Source organism: Hyalella azteca, unplaced genomic scaffold, assembly GCF_000764305.2.
Source record: "Hyalella azteca isolate HAZT.00-mixed unplaced genomic scaffold, Hazt_2.0.2 contig12284, whole genome shotgun sequence".
Classification (NCBI taxonomy): domain Eukaryota; kingdom Metazoa; phylum Arthropoda; class Malacostraca; order Amphipoda; family Hyalellidae; genus Hyalella; species Hyalella azteca.
This window is the reverse complement of record NW_025942244.1, coordinates 43,849-64,435: the sequence shown is the minus strand read 5'-3', so window position 1 is coordinate 64,435 and position 20,587 is coordinate 43,849. Positions and strand designations below refer to the sequence as shown.

The window sequence follows — 20,587 nt, the reverse complement described above, 5'->3', positions numbered from 1 at the left end:
GGTATTTTCTAGGTCGCCTGTCGCGTCGTGGTTCGACTTGATTGAATTCACGAGAGAGAAATCCTCGCATTCTTTCATTTCAGGATTAAAGCACATCGGTTTTGAGTGCAAAATGCAATGGTTTTACTGTGAGTACTCGAATGATGATTTGAAAGGTTTCCATGATTCATATATGCCATGATTATATTTCATCCTAACTAAGAGCGGTTGCAAAAAAGCGTGATGGATACTGACCCTTCCTAATAAGGTATTTAATCTCATTTGCACTCACAATGAAAGGAAAAAATGGTTTAATTAATTAATTGTTGATCAATTTTTCCTCAAGAAGGCTATTCAGCAAAGATACAATCATATTTTTCTTCCAACTCGCTATCAGGAATGCTAGGATGAATTTGTAGAATGTTAACGTACGTGACGTGTTAACAAGATTAACGTACGCAAACAAAAGAAATAGAAAAACATTTTTGTGTGATAAAATTGACTATTGGACGATGTCTTAATTAATAATCAATTTGCAATCAGCCCCTTTAGCCAACACAATATTGTGAAGAGGAATTTTTCCTACCACGTAGCAAGGCTTAATAATTTTAAAAAACATTGGACGGCATCCTGGGAGAAATTGCAATAACCACGCTTGGTGCAATGGCTTGCAGGAGCACGAATGCATGAATCTTTTAAATAGCCGGTAGATTACGGGCATATCTCGCCGTGTTCAAAGACGCTATTGTTCAGATGGCCCGATCGAAGTTCTCATCAACCTTCCAGGATTTAAAAACTTTCCTAAACGTTCTTTGGGAAATTCGCATCTTCCACTGCAGGTTTTCGTATCAGAGCAAAAGTGATTCCAGATAAAAAAAATGCGGCAGTGGGTGCATTGTGCAGTCAATCTAAACTATCATTGGAGTCCTTTCATGGTATCTGGCATATTTCTAAGGATGTTGATGAGCAATTTATTTACAGGGACTGGGCAAGCAAGTATGTTGAAATTTGCCTTACATGAATAATTTGCCTTTAATCTTGCCAAAATAAATAAAATAATCATTTAACCAAATGTAAGAACTTACTCCACATATGCTGTGTGCTGTGGTTTACTCCCCATATGCATAAGAAGAGAACTAATTATATTGCTAAATTTTGAGGCTGCGCCGCGTTCAGATGACAGTCATTACTGCGTTTGTTCTAAGAGTCTAATTACACATATAATTATCGCGATAGTTGAATAATTCTAGTTTTTATGTGACATTCGCCTGACCGTCATTGCATAATCAAGACTCAATACATCTCTAGAAGATCTTTAGTTCTGATAGTTTTTCTAAGTTAGGTTAGAGAAACACTGCAGCCATGTAATATGTAACATAAATCTAAGATAATGTACACACACATACATGTATATGCTTGGAGTTTAAATGGAATTTCGATAAAAATATTCAGTAATTTCTGTACACCGAGCAGCGGAGAACACGCCAATATTTCCTCATAATTCTCTGATTGATCATACGAGAGTAAATGGGCACTAAATTTTGAAGTATTTAATAAAATATTAGTTCAAAAAGTAGTGACAGGACATTTTTCACTTTTTCCATTGACTCGAGGAATAAATTAATGTAGAGATTTTTGTTTGGCCGTGAAGGAACTTAAAACCTGCAATGGCGATGATTGAAAAAAATCAAAGTTCAACCTCCATATACTTCATCTATAAAGGACTCATAAATCTTTTAGAAATTTCGTTTACTTCGATATCGACATCCCTTTAATTGCACCCGATGTTTTACCATTTCAATTCTCATAATTGAAATTATAATTTTCGCCGTACTGACCTTCTATTTTTTGTCATATCCCTGCTCAACTATGTTGCCTCTAAAGTCTTTGTCTAAGTCTATTCTTCTAAAAGACTGTCTTTTTCCCAAAACTGGTCAGGAAAAACTCTAAATAATTCTATTGAAATAAAGAGTATCAAGTTTCTTGTCCAAAACCTCGGATGCATGACCAATTTTGTTTGACTGAATTGTCACTAATTGGGCATTTCCAACAGAAGTGATAAAATATTCTCACATCAAAGGTGAAGTTCACAAACTTAATTTAGCCGCGATGATTGGCTTTGTTTGTTGGCCTCTCGTGGTGTCAATCAAGGCCACGATTTACTGACAAATAAAACAGATGGAACTCACAAAGCATCGCCGATCGCCAAACGAATTATTTTAAAACTTCTCTGCTCAAAATTAGCTGTACATTTTCTAAAAACCGCTGAATAGGTTTACACGGAAATCATCACGATGTTTATTTAATTCTTTCATGTTTCTAATTCTTCCCGCTTGCATATCTGCGGATGAAAATCAGCAAATTGACTGAATTCTCTGAACATCGCTGCGTTAATGGTAAAATTTCCTTGACAGCGAAAATTTAATCCGTAAAAACTATACGTAAATAATAAATTATTTATAATTTTAACAAGTATATTTATCTTTTACATGATGCGGATTCACTTGCCAAGTTAATTTATGACGTAATTTGGACGTTCAACAAACTCCAATGGAATGATATACACAATATCACAGCAATTCGTTCTTAGGATTAGAAGCGTGACTAGAAAATCAGGGCATAGGGTAAGAAGCTGCACAGTTTGTGGGACAAACTCTAATTTAAAATATAAATTGTTGCGTGTGGGTTATCTGATTAACAGATAACCCACAAGTTATCTGATTAACAGATAACCCACAAGTTATCTGATTAACAGATAACCCACAAGTTATCTGATTAACAGATTACAATTTACATAAATCACCGCCTCAATGTTGATCTTTCGATCGATCGGATATAGAGCTCTCTTGAATTCCTTGTAAATGTTAATCATGATCCTCTATAACAATATCCATCAATGTGTACTAATACGGTTCATTTAATTTAGTGCAATTCTGTACAACACATCGATAAGAATATCTTAATCCATAATCACTAACCTGGCAAAAACTACAGACACAGAAATTTCCAACAAACGGTCCTTTTCACAAGTTATCGCAGTTGCAACGTTCCGTGGAGCTTGCAGAGGCGAGAACAACGACACCTTCATTCTGGCTTATATTTTTGTTTAAAGAATTGGAGAAATTTAGCTCCTGTTCTCCTTGAATCTGTGGCATTGTAGCAATAATACCTGTTAACGGTGAAGACATTTCTGAAAAATCATAGGCCACTTTGTAAGATGGCCGCACCTTCTCTGACACGAATTTTTTATATATCTTCGAAAGCCAAAACGTTCGGCCAAGACTCTGTACTCGAAGACACATCCTTGTTAAAATTGAATTCGATTTTCTTGGTTGATGAGCTTGCACAACACCTACTCTCCGCCCCAAGGAGCTATCGCACGTGCATCCTGCCGACAACGTCATCACGAGGATGGTGGCCAGCAGCAACGATGATGGCTGCAAGGGCAGAACGCTGGCGCTGCCCGTCTGCATCGCCGCTGGATGCTCTCCTGCAATACCAAGGTTACCTGTTTATTCTTCCACGCGAATTTATTTTGAGTCTCGCGATGTCTTTGGATATCTTGTTTGAGAAGGTGCCTTCAATCGATGCAATGGCTCGCGCACTAATGGATATCGTGTTTGTACACCTACCTTTTGTGATCCACAGATTAACTGCAGTATCGTCTTTTGGTTTCAGTGCATCGTAGGAGTTATCAAAATATAAATACTATTTTACAAACTGTTCAATGCTATGGGTTCTTTATCTTGAAAAAAATTGAACTGACGCATTTCTGAAGATTTTGTGAAGCTCTAATGAAAATCAGGATCCAGTCAATACTCTTAGATTTTATAATAAAAATGTTTGATAAGTACAAAAATATCAAACTAACTCATTTCTAGCAGTTAAATTTAATTTTACCATGGTATTAGCTTATTGTAACCCATAAATCGATATTGTATTCAAGCCAAAGCTTCAGCAGGCCGGACTCACCGTCCAGCACATGGAGGCGGATGGTAGAGTTTGGGAGGTTAGAAGGCAAGCAGGTGTAGTTGCCAGCGTCTTCAAGATGTGCGCGGAAGATCACCAGGACTGACGTGACGCTCATCTCGCCGCTCTTGTCCTTGTCGCCGCTGGCCCTGGACACGCTGATGGACATGCGAGGTTCATCGTACTCCAGCAGCCGCTGCCCAGCGCGGTACCAGAAGATGTAGTCGGGGAGCTCCACGGTCGAGGACACTCGGCATTCCAGCTTCGCAGTCGAACCTTTCCTCACGTATTTTTCAGCCTCGCCCGTAATCTCAACTTGCGGGACTGAGATTCAAGTATTAGAATAAAATTGAATCTAAGATTAAATTATTAATTAAATTACTTTTGATATTCGGTTTTCTGATATTCACAATAAATAGATTTCAGAAGCGATTGCAGAATAGATTCGGTTCGCAGCTCGTGTTGCACTAAAAATCACCATGAAAGTGTTACGACGTCGACAATTATAAGACAAGGTGATATAATTATAAAAAAGACTGTTTTTTTAGTTTGACACGAATAGAGAATGAATGAAGACAAATCAGAGTTCGAAATAATAATTCATAGTGAGAGCTGATGAGAGTTCCCTGCGCGAAATAGCTATCTGAAGCGCTAGCAAACCTTCTACTACTACTACTACTACTACTACTACTACTACTACCACTACTACTATTACTTGTAAAACATGAGGATTAAAATTTTTTCCAACATGCAGGAAGAGAAATAAATGTAATGCAGAAATATTCTTCTAAACTTAGTAAACAGACACGTGCAATGCAACTTTAAAAATCTAAACGACATTTATAAAATCAATAGCTTTCATCCATAAAACATACCAATTACGTTGAGGCGGAAGCGCAGGGCCATTTTAGGCTCTGTGCTGATTTGACACTCGTAAACGCCTGAGTCTCGCGCTTGGACATATTTGATGACGAGCGTCCAAGTGTCGTCAGATTTGAATACAGAAAACCGTTCGTCGTTGACAAACGTGTACTGACCAACCGTCAGGATGTCAGAGTCTTCTTTTTTCGCTCTAACCCATGATACCTGCGAAGGAAGAGGTCCCAAGATGAGGTTAGAAAGAATATTTTACATAACCATTTATTAATTCCACTAGAATTCTATTAGATCAAAAGTTTTACTCAATGCATTTCAAATTCTTTGTTATAGAAGCGGAAATTTAAAACAATAGAATGCGTGTTCATCATTTACTCCTAACAGACCTTCTTAGATTCTTTTTGCTCGGGATTATTTCCCTCTGCAGTTTAACCGTATCAAAATGCGCATGTTTTTCCCATTTCGCAAGATAACCGCATGGGGCTTCAACAATGACGTGTCGATAACGTGTTTCGGACGACATTCGAACTTGCATCACAAATGGCCCGAATTTGCACAGCAACGTTTCCGTTCCCCGAGCTGGCCAAGGACTTTTGCGATCCCGAATCAATTTAGCGTATAGTCTTAACGACCATTTCCAACGGATTTATATTTTGCGGCTCAAATTACGTCGTTTATAACAAACTTCTGAAGTTAACCTCGCTGGTTGTCCAATTTGAAGTATCTTTTTATTTGTGTTGGAGCTGTAAAAGCTTTTCTCTGTGCCAGCTTGAACACGTTGTTGGAAAGCAGGCAATACAAAATACTTTCTATAAATAATTTTAAAACATATATGATTTTCCGAACATTATTTTGATATGATGCTAATCATGAGGAAAGGGGCCCAATATTTTTCTTAATTCGTTGTGTTACGATTGAGCAAGCAATTAACTAATGACAACCAATTAGATTGAACTGATAATAACATATATTGTTCATTTACATTGCTTTGAGCATTCATACGTTGATTACATCATCGCTTTCTTTAAGATAGTATTAACAACGACTGCCGTGTACTACGAAAAACAATTATAAAACTGTGTGATATGTTTAAAATTCAATTAACAGTAAGTGAAATCCGTAACGAACAAAAGAGGAGTCCTTCGATGTTACCTATTTAATGTTGTGACATAACAATTTAAAATCAAAGTAAATGCCAAGAAATCAAAATAATTTTATGGAAATTGATTTTTTTTTCACTAAAATATTAAGGATTTTCTTGCAAAGCCTCCTGCTCCTAAATTTAAACATATTATAACTTTCCACGGTTAGAGTTTTTTAACTTCATAATAGAAGCTTATAATGCACTTATCGTCTTAGGCAAATATTTTGCAAGAAAAATTCATAGCAGAGTTTCATATTCTAATATAATAAAAGTTTTATTGTCGCGACCACTTTTGGAGGCCGTATAATTTTTAAGGGCCTTCGTCTTTAATCAATTACCGCGCCGCTTACTCTCAATCTCAAAAAGTTTCAGTTGCTGAATAATTTAAAATCATTGATCCTAAATCATTCTCAGATAAATTTTCTTGAATATCAGGCATGCATTTTATCTAATAGGAAAACAAATTTGTATATATTTTATATAGGTATGAATGGTATCGTTATTTCCGATAGTGATTGTTTACGGGAATAAACTAGTTTAATGTTTAGAATCATTCCGGACCTACAGAAGCCAACTCAAATTCTAAATTTTGTTGCGTAAGTATATTTCCTATCACCTTCCCAATAGTTTGGCACTCGAAACGTTTATTCCAATGATATTTTAAAATTTTGAAATATCAGACATTCTTTGTAGTTGCAAGATTCTAAATATTCAGTGCTTTGATTTAAGAAGAACGGGTAAGATCTAAGACTACTACACGTCTCGTGTTTGAAGCTCCCGACTGCATGCTAGAGGGCTTACTTTCTTGTCGCCGAGCTGTCGCACTTCACAGGGCAAGTAGGCAGCGCTATTCTTATGCACCGTGAAGTTCAGAGGCTGCGGGTCTCTGAAGTACGGCCCCATGTAGAGACCAGTGCCTCCCAACGCCATGCTCAGCGAACACAGTGTCAGTAGTGCTTTCAGCATAGCAACCAGTCTCCTGGTAGAAAAAAAATTCACTTCAAGACTGGCTATAATTCAAAATTCATAATTCAAAATTCACTTCATGTGTGGGCATACCTTGAGTCTTTTTTACCCTAATAGTTTTATACCTGTAGGATAGAAGTTATTAACAGCCTAAATAGGTGTCGGTATGTATGTTGAAGGTCTCAAACAAAAAGTGAGTGGTAATTTCCGTGTATCCGTTTTATTTCTCATTACTTGAAAACCAATTTCTAACTTTTTAAATTGATACGAGGACGTTACGTATTTTTCCAGTACTTATATTGTATTCGAAGTTTCATTCGAGACAGCCCAGAACAATAGGGATCCAGCATCTTTTTTGGTGTCTAGAAATACGAACTGAATGAGGAACCTTCGTGTGGCGGTCGATCTTTGCTCTATTTCTTCGGCCAATAAATCAATGTGCTAATCTATGGCGCGTTGGTAGATGAGTCTTGGAATTCCCGAAGGAAGAAACTCAGGTCGTAAATTAGTGAGGAATAACGACCTGGACTCTCATCGCGTACAGAAATAAAATCTAATTTATGACGACAGCTTTTAACGGTGGTGCAATCTGTTGGAATGCGGCCTGGTAATTTCAGCGTACTAAAACTCGACTATACAAAATTTGCTTTAACAGTTATAAACGACACGCTCCTGATATCCCGGTCTTCTGCCTCAATTAATTTTTACAGTCATGTTATATGATGATAGTTGCTAGCGATTTTTTATCTTAATAAATTCTCTATTACAACCAAATCAAACGAAAAAATACACAAGAATATATCATCTTTCAATTGTTTAGAACAATTTTTTCACTTTGTTTTCGAATTTTGATGGGAATTGACAAGTGATATATTGTCATGAGCAGCAGTCGTGAGAGATTGTAATTTGTTCCTGAATTAATCTCTTTTTCTCAGTAATAAGGCTTCATGGCTTGATAAGCTCTGCTAACTACACAAGACCATTACTCTCGCGTATCCGTTTTATTCGCTAATTTAGTTTATGATCTCTGGGCAATTCTTCGTCAAGTGCCTTTTTTTCATTGCTGCTATTACGTAGTTCCGTCCTCTGCAACAGTGAGCCCGTATTCTATACTCCTTTCGTCGCTACGTACTACCAAAACTGGAGCCCAGCGTATATGAATTTGACATCAGAACGCCATTTATTCCCGTTTAGTTGCCTTGAAAATCACAAAGGACGATTGAATTTCCAGGCACCAAGATTTTCCCTGGACTCGTATATGAAGTTCCACGAAAATCAACTGAAAATACGAATAAATTTAATGGCTTTGCACTTTAAACGCTCTTCCGGCAGGTGATAGCAATTAACTGCAGTGAAGGTCCTCCGGAAACAAGCAATTAATTTCTGAAGAATGTGTTGCTGGCTGCGCCATTCAGTGAATGACGAGTCTATCATGAACGTGCATTATTATTTACAAGTAAAACTATGAAAATTTTGTTTGGCCTAAAAAGCATTCAACGCTAGTTTCAATGAGCAGAGCATCAAAAATTCTCAACATATTGTGTTATAGTAACCAAGTTCAACTAGACGGAAAATCTTTCTACAGATCTGTATTATACATAGTCAAGAAATTGCGTTGCAAGATTATGCAAATCCTTTCTTAATACGCCCTACTTCTCATAAATTAGTAATGTAATTATTTCAGCTTTATTTCTTAGAGTTATATCATAGAAAAGCAGCAGAAACCAACAGACAATTTAGCTACGAACAGCGGACAGGCAAGCAATACTGCATTGGAGATTCTAATTCCGACACAAATTCAGATCCATAATTTTTTTTGTTGAACAGACAATCGAGATCAAATTCAATTGATTTGATCAAAATTAATTTATTCAAACCTTCCAGCGGAACTGTTCCTCCAACTCCAATTTAATACAATTGTTTGTATATGAACAACTAAAGCTTTTTAAGGAGAGGACAATGTACTTTCAAGCAATTTTTCACGCGTAATTTTGTCATCGCAATTCCGCTAATAATTGCCAAGACCATCGTTTTCAGTTGATGGCATTCATTAATTCTAAAAAATACCGAAGGTCAGGCAGGAAATTTCTACGTCGCACATCATTTACTTCCTAGGGACCTTATCTCGGCTTTTGGGGGAGAGGCCCGAGGAGGAGCGGCTGTGCTTCAGCTCGCTATCATGGCGGAAACGGGTTGAGATGTTACCTTTGAAAATGTCTTAGGTCTAATTTTATTGTTTTTTGCCCTACATTGAATGTTTCTTCAGCTGGTGGAGATGCGGCGTGAAGATTTTAATTAATATATAATTCATCGTTGAAAAAAATACATCTCAGCCCAAAGTACCGAAGTGCGAATTTGGTTGCGCTCCATAGCTCTTTAACTCCTACCTGATCGACTGCCTCTTGCTTGGTTACCGAAACTTGGGAGGTAATATTTAGCTACTCACAGCTCGTATTTATGCAACTCTTTCGTTACCAGTGAGCGCTAAAATGTATTTAATTTTAATTGCTCATAAATCGTGTTAATGGACATTCATGAATACAATGCGCAGAACCTCACTGAACGATTTTTGCATCTCCCGTTACGATTCATATGCGTAACAAGGGGGCTTTCAGAAATGTGCAGCACTCACTGTTGAATTTTCTTCACTGTTGAAATCCGAGTGTGCGTTCCCGTGCACGAAAATCATGCCACGTTAAATCTTTCTAACCATAGGAGATCGGAAAATATTCTGTGCAAGATAATCCAATGAGCTTGAATAATTAATAATAGGATTGCTCGCCCGGCAAAGCTTAAGCCAAAATGCAAGGTAATGTGCGTCAGTCATGCAATCGGTTATTGGCATGGCCACAGGGAATCACTTCTATTCTTCCTTGCATAGCATCTACTATCCTCGTATTCTATAATTTCTAAGCTATCTTCTCGGAATTTACTCCAGTCATTTTCGAAAACATAAAATGTTTTCAATGATTTGCGATTTGTCGTTTTTAGGCCTAATCAAAAAGGTAAGTTTGCTAAGCCATTTTACATTTTGTAATACCATCGATTCATTATTAGTTTATGAAAATACCAAAACAAAGTAAGCAGCGTGTATCATCAACCTATTTTGGTTCAACGTACTGCATTTAAACTGAACAACTCGTTTTCACTCAACGGTATATTATTAATTTTTTACAGAATCGGGAAATTTTAGATCAGCCTGATAATTATCCACCACCATGGGATCTCAAACTTTTTAGCACTTCTCAAAATGTTATCTGTTATCTGGACGGACTATGAGACGATTTGCGTTAACAATAAAAGTAGATGTAAATTCTGCAACGTTTTCTAGGTGCTATACGCACACACATCTCTCGCTGCAAAAACAGCGAAATTGAGAGTAGACGCTTCTCGTATCACCGCGCATTGCGTTGCTTCTGAGCCGCTCCATCTTCTTCACATCCGTCTGGATAAATGAGGTAAAAATGAAGAAAGTTTTAACTCAAGCCGCAGTACCGAAATGAAATTGGATTGCAGTGTTGAGATTCTTTCTTCATAAATTCTCTCGGGTTTTTTTCTTGATCATGAACGGAAATGAACTTTTCATCTCGTTTTCTGAACTTTGGGCTTTGCGGAAGAGCTTCTAACGCTCAATGAAAATATCTGGAAATGAAGAAACTTGAAATGAAGGCTTTATTGGCATTACATGCGCTGGCGCCATTTAGTTGCACGGTTATAGTACTAATATGGGGTGTTGAACGCTGGAAAGGACTTTGCTCGCGTGAAGAGATATTCAATGCTTACCTGTATCTCATAAGTTCGCTAATTTTTAGGATAAATTTGATTAGTTATAAATTAAGTAATTTAGATGATAGATTTGATTGCGCAAATATATAGGATAATATAATCAATTTTCGAACTTTTATTATGCAGCTTATTTGATTTCCACACAACTGACAGAGATTTACCTTATGTCTTTTCCATGCCAAAAATTAATCACTGAAGGCTGTGGGTCACCAGAAAACATCGAAGCTTAACAAGAACACCGAAATATTCGCTGAGCAGCAAACAGAGCGCAGCCGACCGAAAACCCCAGGCGCCATGTTTACTGCTTTATTGCTGTCCTGATTCCCAGAAGAAAAAAACGCCTGTATTTTTGCCAGGAAAAATAGTTCAATGCTGCTAAGAAAATCTTCTTAAAAGGATTCCTAATGTTTTTAACCTTGCTACTAAACTTATTTTCCAATTGACTTATGTTTTCCAAAGCTGAAATAAAAAACGTATGTATAATTTCAGTAAACGTAATTTCCAAGAAGTATTTTATAAGATCAATGTATCATTTTTTTATTTATTTGCTATCTGAAATTTTATGATGTCATATAAAAACTCTACAATTGTCAGGGAATTTCTAAAATGCCCGTCTAGTCACAAATGCTGTAAAAAAAAATTATCGATTCACATAGAATCATTTCGGCTGAGGTTCCGTCATTATTCATATTAATAGCGGTGGTTTACTGAGTGACTTTCATGTGACATCACAGTTCAGTTCAGGTTTTGCAAGAATAGAAATTATTTGCCAAATGCAATGGAATCTTGAGACTTAATGATAAGCACAATTAACGACTAGCAACAGAGTATCATATAATAATGCTATGCCAGTAGTTTATGTTAGGTACAGACAAGATTGTATATCATTTGCCAGATAAATAAAGTTTGGATTATGTCATTACTACGCCCGTAATATCAGCTGGAACTTCACCTCTGAGCATGCTGATAGTACGAGGTTCAAATTTGGCATTTTTGAAAATCATATACATTTGTTGTCAATGAATTCCATTGCCCATGCTAACATTCTTCTATCGTAGAAAATTCTAAGATTGATCCCTCAGCTAAATGACGTTTAACCAACTCTGATTACGATTTGTTTTCGTTGAAAAACGTTTAATCAACGTTATTTAAACTTCAGAAGTCTGATGTTATACCGGTGTGTGTGTGCGTGGATTGGATTGAGTGCAGAACATAAGATTTTTGAAATCACCGTAATCGTCAACACCAAAACTCGAACTGGAAATCGGGCATTTAACATGTTTCTTCACCATGTTTACAATAGTTATGAGACCTCTGAATTTGAAATTATTGTGCGGATTTGGGCTTCACATTAGGACTTAAATAGGACTTCAGTATCTTTTTCGCTTGGCGTTCAGATTGTACATATAAACCTGGTCAAAAATCGTGTTGTATGTTACGCAAGATCACTAGCAGAAGGAAAGCACAAAAAATTTAACATTTTTAAGCTATATCTTAGGTTTGCTGGAATAAAATTGTACCCAAAGAGATCAATTATTTATTACTCAACCCTGGTATTTTACAATAAATATTCAAACATGGTGACCATTTTGTAGCAAGTTTCACGGCCTTTGGAATTTATTAAAATGTCAAGCAGAATTGAAAGAGAAGCTGGCCTGCAGCCATGCTGCCTGAGACCTTCAAAGACTCTGTTCGGAAGCGGCGAGCTGAGAGGAAACAAATATCCTCAATGAGGCTTCTGTCAATATTCACGACTTTTTTCTTCTGTCAATTTGATATTGTGCAAGTCATCGGCACGTGTTGGAGTCACGAAAAGAATGCGAATGATACGAAATAGCACTGCTGCAAATTTGTTTGTGTGTTGGAAAAATTCAATAGAGATATTCTTAGATTATTGTTGTAATTTAATGTTTAAATGTTTGGTTATATGACATGTTACTCAATTGTATTTGCCTACACCTCTTATGATTCTGTCTTTCGTAATACATATGCTAAAACAAGATTAAACTAAAAAAGCAGCTTATCCCCTACTAATGAGCGTCTATGCCCAGGTTCCAAAAAATTAATCCTATTTAGTTTAAGTACAATGCAAATCTCTATCTACGGCGCTTGCTACTTTTCTCTTTTTCATTACCAGGCATCTATTATTTTCATGTTTCATCACCCACTTTTCTCTTCATCTCACTGCACCAACATTTGTGCTGTCCACCCCAAGTTATTCTCTGTCGACTTATAATTCATTGCACTTACTTATAAACTTTTCTACTAGCGAGAACTGCGGCGGACCATTTTGAATGAGTTTTAAGAGGCGATGTTTGTAGGGCAATAAGTCTACGGAATGTTTACTCAACATTTGAGTATCTCATGACTTGGAAGGATTTTTCGCTCGAAATTCATCGGTGTAATATGCAAACTAGACTTAAACCGTAGAGACTGGAGGTTGCTTATGATCCATCCAACCAAAGTGGGAAGGCTTGTTTCTACCAGTCTATTTACTAGCAGGTATTTTTTTTAAAGTTTTGAACATAATTATTTGCTACCTCTCATCTCTGAACGTCGATATGATGGCGAGAGTATAAAAGGAGCAGCTTAATAGTTGGAGGCAGCCATGGGCTCAAATTTTTTATATTTTTTTCTTACATATGGAAGGAAAAAACGTAAATATTTAGGCAAAACTTCTATCATGATATATGTAATGACAATGTTTTTTTCGTCCCAAATTTGAATACTAGCTTCCTATTCTGAGTTTGTACACATTTGAATAAATCAAGCGATTCTTCGTCCGATGTTTGAATTGTTCTGCAAGAAAAAATGTATAATATGTAACCATTGTTATATTAAAAATTTAGCATTCTGTCCATTCGATACTCTTTGGACTTGATTATTTCCAATGCTATTTCAATGCAGCGTTCGGAAAAATCATGTTGTTTTCAATTCATACAAAATGAGTTGATTAACTAGTACACTTCCATAAATATATTTCTTATCCAATACCATAATTACGGCTTTATAATTATTGAATGTAAATAATAAGCATACAAACCATAAATGACCAAATCAATATGAAAATATGTATGCTAATAGTATGTCATTTAGAAATTTGTAGATAAATTTTCGAAAAAATTCTTTCTCGAAACTTGTCAGACACTTATAACAGTGAGGCAGGTGACTTGTACTTCGTGTATATTGAGTACTGAAGGCATTTCATTTCCTCACGTATCACGAATAATTGTGTCAGTGATCAGCCTTGCGACTCAAGTTAGGCAATTCTCTACTCGATCTCGCAGCTAACAAGAAAATTACACGACCTGGGCAAACAGCAACCGAGTTTCTTGATTAACACGACTCGAACTTGCCTAATTCCTTAGCCTCACTCCAATCATCGTGGCGCTCTTCGTCCGATAAGGCCTTTGCTTGGTGAATAAGATGATAGTCCTGCTTGGGAAAAATGCTAGTCTTGCTTGTGAAAAATACTGGTCTTCCTTGTGAAAAATGCGAGTCTTGCTTGTGAAAAATACTAGTCTTCATTGTGGGAAATACTAGCCTTGCTTGTGAAATTTACTAGTCTTACTTGTGAAAAAACTAATCTTCCTTTTGAAAAATACTAGTCTCCCATGTGAAAAAACTAGTCTGCTTTGTGAAAAATTTTAGTCTTCCTTGTGAAAAATACTATTCTTCCTCGTAAAAAATACTAGTCTTCCACTGTAGTCTTTTTTGTGAATGTGGAAAAGAACTCCCTTTTGAATCGAGCAAATTTGACGTAAACTATGATTATGACTTCAGTTTTACTCAGATAAAAGCGATAGTAATCTTGCATTATCTTTTATTGCTTAGGAAGATTAGTGATTTAATTGGATGTGTAATGTGAGTTGAATTACAGAAGCAAAATGAATTTAGCAAGGTAATTAATTGCCCTTTCGAATTCATTCTACTAGCTAAAATATATTTCCAGATCAACCCAGTGTATGTCTACTCGTGCTCTTTTTAAATTTCAATAAAATATCCCCGGATGAACTGAATGTTAATTATTAAACTTGACAGCTTCGAATTTTGCGACCTTCTAGAATTTCTTTGATGTTTTCCAAAAAATGAAAGTGTTTATCTAAATTGGTACATTTTTTATTAAACCTCGTTTCGACCTTCAAGTTAGATTTTTCTACGATTTTTAACCAATCTAACGTATTCTTTTTTCTTGACGACTGCAATATATCATAATTTTTCACTTTGATACAACAAATTTTTTATTTTTTGCTTTAGTCGTAAATTAAGACACGTTTTGCTAACATGAAAAGTCGCAAGTTTCACATGAATTTTGTCTCGCTTTAAAGACCTAATTTTCGATCAGGAAAAAAATTACCCTCTTAAGTTTTTCGTAGCGTGGCGTGCGCTGGGAAAGGACGAAAAAAATAGACGAAAAATCAATTCCGCCAAATTGGAGTCAGAAAATTGGATGGATGCTTGGAGCCACTAGATCAAGTCCAACGTTGACGATACGAAAAACGCGGCGATCTGAATATAAGGAGAAAGTTTGCTCACACGCTGCGTCACGGGAACTACGACGTTAGAAGAACCTGTCATTGTTGGCAACAGACGTGATGTTCGACGTACAGATAATTTTTTTCAATGTTGTTCGTCTAAATTTCTAATTACTACAGTTATGTGCAGAAAATTATAAGCTCCATAGTAATCCCTTCCCCACTGAACCACAATTTAAATATCAAATGAAGGCACAAGCTTCTCGCAAACTGGAATGTATTGCCATAAATAACCTATACGTGGAACAATAACGAAATATTGATTAAGTTTCAAATTGGTTATGAATCGATAAAAAACACTATAATAATTTCATGTGCATAAAGTTTGACCAAATGCAAATGCATAAAATTTGGCAGCCGTTAAAGCCTTATCCTTCCGAGTCAATTATCAAGGCGTTCTAAGAGTTGAATGGGCGCGAGCTGCCCTGACTTCTAATGAGACGCAGTAAAACGCAACTCAGCAGGGCGGCCGTCTCTACAAACGTCGCACCCGGCACAACTGAGCAGAAAATTCAATAGCCCGCATTAGAAGTTTTAATAAAGTCCAGAATGAAGTCCAGAATGAAAATGGCCCAACTTACTCGTAATTTGGACACTGATGAATGTTGTGAGGTCATCTGACTAAATTGCTGAATACATTTTAAAATTATACTTGACATGAAATAATTCATATAAATGTCATTTCAAGTGCCAACAATCTATTTTTACCTAAAAAAAAACAATTAAGCCAAAAGGACTTTTGATGAACATTCTTACCATACAAAGTCAGAACCAACACTCTCAGTTCGTGTGGTTTTCAATAAAATACTCACCTCATTTCAAAATCGGGAAGTTTCACTTTTTGTGTTAAGGTTTTTCGTAGTCAGGATCGGAACTTCACTATTTACTACTGTTCGAACAAATGAACCTCAAGAAGCAACCAAGACTAGAGTGAAAAATTTGCCATGTAAATTTTTACCGCAGAAAATAACTCAAAATTGTAGCTTCAATCAGCATGTGTGTGCATTTGGCATCTGCTGACACCTGTGAAACATTAACATAATCATGAACAGGAATTACGAGACTTAACTTAACTTAATTTGAGACTCACCTCAGAAAACGAATATTTTAAACATTATATTGATGGATGTCAAATTCCTCGGGTTAATCGCTAAGAAATCTTAGTAAGAAATATCACGAAAGGGTTTTACTACCCAATATTTTTCACGAACAATGAATTTGCCAAATTTGGTTTCGTTTCTTACCACGTCTCATGGTGAAAAAACTTATTCATAACGATGTAAACCGCTAGCAAACACTATAACCGTTTAAGTCGTTGGCCAAAACTCAAGCTGAGAAGTGGTATACCAAAAAAGAATTTTAATGCGGAGGGTCACGCATGGCTTCTTCCTGAATAGCATAATAAATGGTCGACTTGTCTTGTAAAGTACAATGGCACGAATTATTAAGCTGGTCGATTGCATCGACGGGACCGTGCTGCCCCAGAGAATAGGACTCTGATCACGATATTTCGAGACATCCCACGGTAAAGGAATATTTGTGTACATTATGAACGCAACTATAGCGATGCTCAAGTTACATTAGCAGCAACGATCTTTAGCATGGAGGTTTGACTACATTTTTTCAGGCTACCGCAATGAAAAGAACCAATCTGAATTAAATTGTTTCTAGTCGTATTTTCTAGAAGTAATTAGGAAAATTAAAATGACTATTAGAAATCCTATTCCATAACACCTGAAGCAAGCAAGATCCAGCGATATTTGTTATAGTAAAGTCACGAACATGAATGGCTGATTGCCGTTTTAATTCTAAATCTATCAAATGAAAGATAAATGAACACAAGCTGCAATGCATATTTTGTTCTCGAATGGGTATGACCAATTTAATCGAAGCAATTGACTTGAACGATACAATAGATGCGGCTGGAGTGCTCTTTGTTTTGGGCGCTGGCCAATCAAGATCTAGTCGATGATAATTAATCTATTCGGTTAACCTCCTGGCATAAATAAATTACTACGTCCATACTATATAATTACTGCCTTACTACATACCATCTTGAAGCCTCATGATAGTATTTCAGCGGCTGTAATTTATTGGCTTATTTATTTTCTGGTTTCAAGGACTCAGTTCTAAAATAAAATATTATAATGTTGGTCCGATCTATTGTTAGCCTCCAGCGATGCGAGTATTGGAACTGCGTCCATGGAATCTTAACTATCTACTTCCGTTTTGAAGGTTGATGGAAGGAATTCTGAAAACTTATCTTTGTTCATGGCAGTTTCAGTGGTAAAAGAAATATCTTTAACCTTTGTAATGACCTAACATCACTCGATTTTATACTTTAACTCACATGTGTGCCAATAATTGCGTTCTAAAAGAGGTAAATTTAAACTTTCAATAACTCGCAAATAATTGGATGACTGTAGATGGGGTTGATTGATACTTGATTATGGATGATGAAATTATTTTATATTATAACAATCGGCTCTGAATATGCTTGCAAGTGGATGCTAAGCGGTTCTGCTTAGCATTAACCAAGTTCTCAAGCTTAAATGAGCTGAGCGAAACTAGAACTGAAGGTGCTTACAAACCAAAGCATTCTTACTGAAATGTGGCTAAAAAATCAACAGCAGCAATTTTTAGTCACGTGCGAAACGAATTCAAAGTGTCTAGGACTACATATCAGAAGCTGTCCTGTAATGAAATTCTAAATTTACTGAAACTCTAATTCAGTAATTAAATTCTAGAATTCACTGAAATTCATATTTCAGTGAATTTGAAAATTGCCGTGGAAAAGTCAATCACGTTAATCAATAAAGGTGAATGATGTTCAAAATTTAATATCAACATCATTAGTAGACATTTTTATAGAATAAATAGAAAAAATGTAAATTTCACGGCATCAAATTTATGTCGTGGACTTCAATCGTAATTTTTGGGATTCTATAAAAAAAACGGTGATTGATGTTATCAAAATTTTCAATGTTTATTCTTTCAAATTTTTGTTCTCCGTTATTCATGTACGAAGATATATTACTTCGCCTATTCCCCTTGATCACTTTTTTTTGTAGCGATCGGCATCATCAAAATTTGAGAGTTTTTTATCATCCTTATCTTTTCACTACGCAAATTTCTGAGACATTGAAATTTTTTGCCATGTATCACCTAAATCCTGGCTTATTTGCAATATGTTTTATTTTCCCTTACGCTCATCGGTTCCTTTGGTTCGAGAAGTTCTTCTATTCTCAAATTTACATTGGATTGGCAGCTTTTTTCATCCGTGATGACAGTAATTCGGTTTAAATGGATGAAAAAATGTAATTTTCGAACACTGTCACGTATTTTTATGAACAATTAAGATGATTGAAAAACAATTAATTTCATTAAGCGGAATTCGACCAAGATATAATTGTATTTTCGCTACTCATGTTTCACTACCACTGGGGAAAAATTGCATTGCTTATTATAATAAGTTTAGCGATTTTTAGCCAGATAGATTGGTCGTTCTAACTATAGTCACGAAAATCTGAATTATTTGTTCTCCGAAAGTGTGTTTTCTTTGTCAGAATATTGTAGAAGCCTAATATATCAATTTTATTTGCAAATTTGATTGCTTTTGCTGCTAAACTCCTAATACACATGAGCAAGATCAAATTAATTGGTCCGCAAAATTCTTATTAATAATTAAACTTTGTCTCTGAACCCAGCGAGAACACATTCATGACACAAGTCTGAGCGCCTCGCGTTGTACCAGAGCAGCGCCGCTCTGCACCTCACAACCTCTCACCGCCGCGTCCGGAGGCCGACTGAAACTGAGGGAAGCTTTTCGCTGCTTCCGATTGCAGAGACTGAAAGTTTACCACTCAAAACCGATCTCTATTGCTAGTATTTAAAAAAAATTATTTATATTTTATGACTGCCGGCTTTTAAACGGAGATGATTACTCTAAAGAAAATATCAAGTAATCGTTAACACATTTTGTCAAATAATTCATCGTTCCAATATATGTGTATTTACTCTCTTGAGTAATTCTTATTTCTAATTTCCCTTTACTATTTACAACTTTTTTTTCGGGCAAGAAGGATACTCTCATTAAAAAACATTAGTGTTTCAAATCTTTTATTCAGCAAGAGTAAAATTGTGAAGCCCACATGACAGTAACATGACATTTCACTGGCTCGAGAATTCCCTTACCCAGACTGTAACAAAATAATGACTCTGGCTTCACTATTCTGCAGGGAACAGACTAAGTGTGGAGTTTATCAAGTATTTTTGAGCCAATTTTGAAAAATGCATGTCAACCTGTTTTATTGTGGAGCTCCATGTACTTCTAAGAGGCCTCGTATATCAATTTATTCTAGGAGGAAATTTTTAGGAATGTCCTCAATTATTTTGAGTCATTGAGGCCCAAAAATCTAGGGGGAGAGGCGTCAATAGTTGCCTGTATATATAGTGAACAATACTTGATCAGTTTTGAAATGCATAGAGAATTGTTACCATCACCACTAATTGCTTATTGGCTCGCGATCAGTTGATATATAAATCAGAGAGGCTAACAATTTTGTGTCAAACATCGTTGCTCGTGCCCGTAAAAATCTGGAGCACATTTTTTTCTAAGAATGACCACATTCTTAGCTGAAATTTGCCTACACAAGCAAAGTTCGGTGAACTATTCATGTATTCAAACTGCCATTACAGATGCAGCAATGAAATATTGTAATTATTTTGCGTTTCAAACACAGCATTGAAATGTTTAGTTTGCATGTCTCGTTCACCTCAAAGCGATATTGAGAACACATATTCGTGATTGTAATCTCTCTGAAGTAAATTGTTCAAGTATTCAAACGTGAATATACTCGTATCTGGTAAGGATTATAATGGAGCTCGAGTGCTGCCCTCGAACACATGCACCTCTCATTCACACATTTATTCCCGCTGAAATATTCAATCACACCGCATAGTATCATTAGAATGCATGAGTTTGCGTACACTCAAAGCAAGGAATGAGACTTTGTACTAATTTTGATACACTTTTAGCACCTGCGCGGGCCATTCACACCTAGTTTGATCCGGCTAAAGGGCGCATCATACCTACGTTCGCTTTCTGCTCGGGCGGGTAAGAATGTTCGTCACTATTTCGAATGTATGACTCATTAATTGTTCTGAGTGTACGACAATTCAGGTGGACCAGATGCACCACGTCACTCGGTAGTTGGTGTGCCCTGAAGCAGCACTTGCGAGCGTACAAGCCAAAGCCGTAAATTATTCGTCAAGCGTCACCTGCAGTGCGCTAAGAGTCAAGCTCCTACATTTGTGACGTGTTTGCTCAGGA

The 20,587-nt window shown here is 36.3% G+C and overlaps 1 protein-coding gene across 1 annotated transcript; it reads right to left on the bottom strand.

Moving 5' to 3' along the window:
* Window positions 1-1,560: 1,560 nt before the first annotated feature.
* On the bottom strand, window positions 1,561-6,932 carry LOC108674173 (zwei Ig domain protein zig-8). Its single transcript, XM_018162089.2, has 4 exons — window positions 6,770-6,932; window positions 4,824-5,034; window positions 3,952-4,272; window positions 1,561-3,469 (listed from the first exon to the last, which is right to left on the bottom strand). The coding sequence occupies exons 1-4, from the start codon at window positions 6,896-6,898 to the stop codon at window positions 3,003-3,005; spliced, it is 1,128 nt and encodes a 375-aa protein (XP_018017578.2). The 5' UTR covers window positions 6,899-6,932; the 3' UTR covers window positions 1,561-3,002.
* Window positions 6,933-20,587: the final 13,655 nt, after the last annotated feature.

What these genes read in the sequence shown, in the direction of transcription:
- LOC108674173 (XM_018162089.2), bottom strand. Translation starts at nt 6,898, where the DNA reads ATGGCGTTGGGAGGCACTGGTCTCTACATGGGGCCGTACTTCAGAGAC. An exon ending in CTTCCGCCTCAACGTAATTG is followed by an intron (nt 4,273 to 4,823) that starts GTATGTTTTATG and finishes CTTGAATCTCAG; the next exon opens with TCCCGCAAGTTGAGATTACG. An exon ending in CCGCCTCCATGTGCTGGACG is followed by an intron (nt 3,470 to 3,951) that starts GTGAGTCCGGCC and finishes TTGGTATTGCAG; the next exon opens with GAGAGCATCCAGCGGCGATG.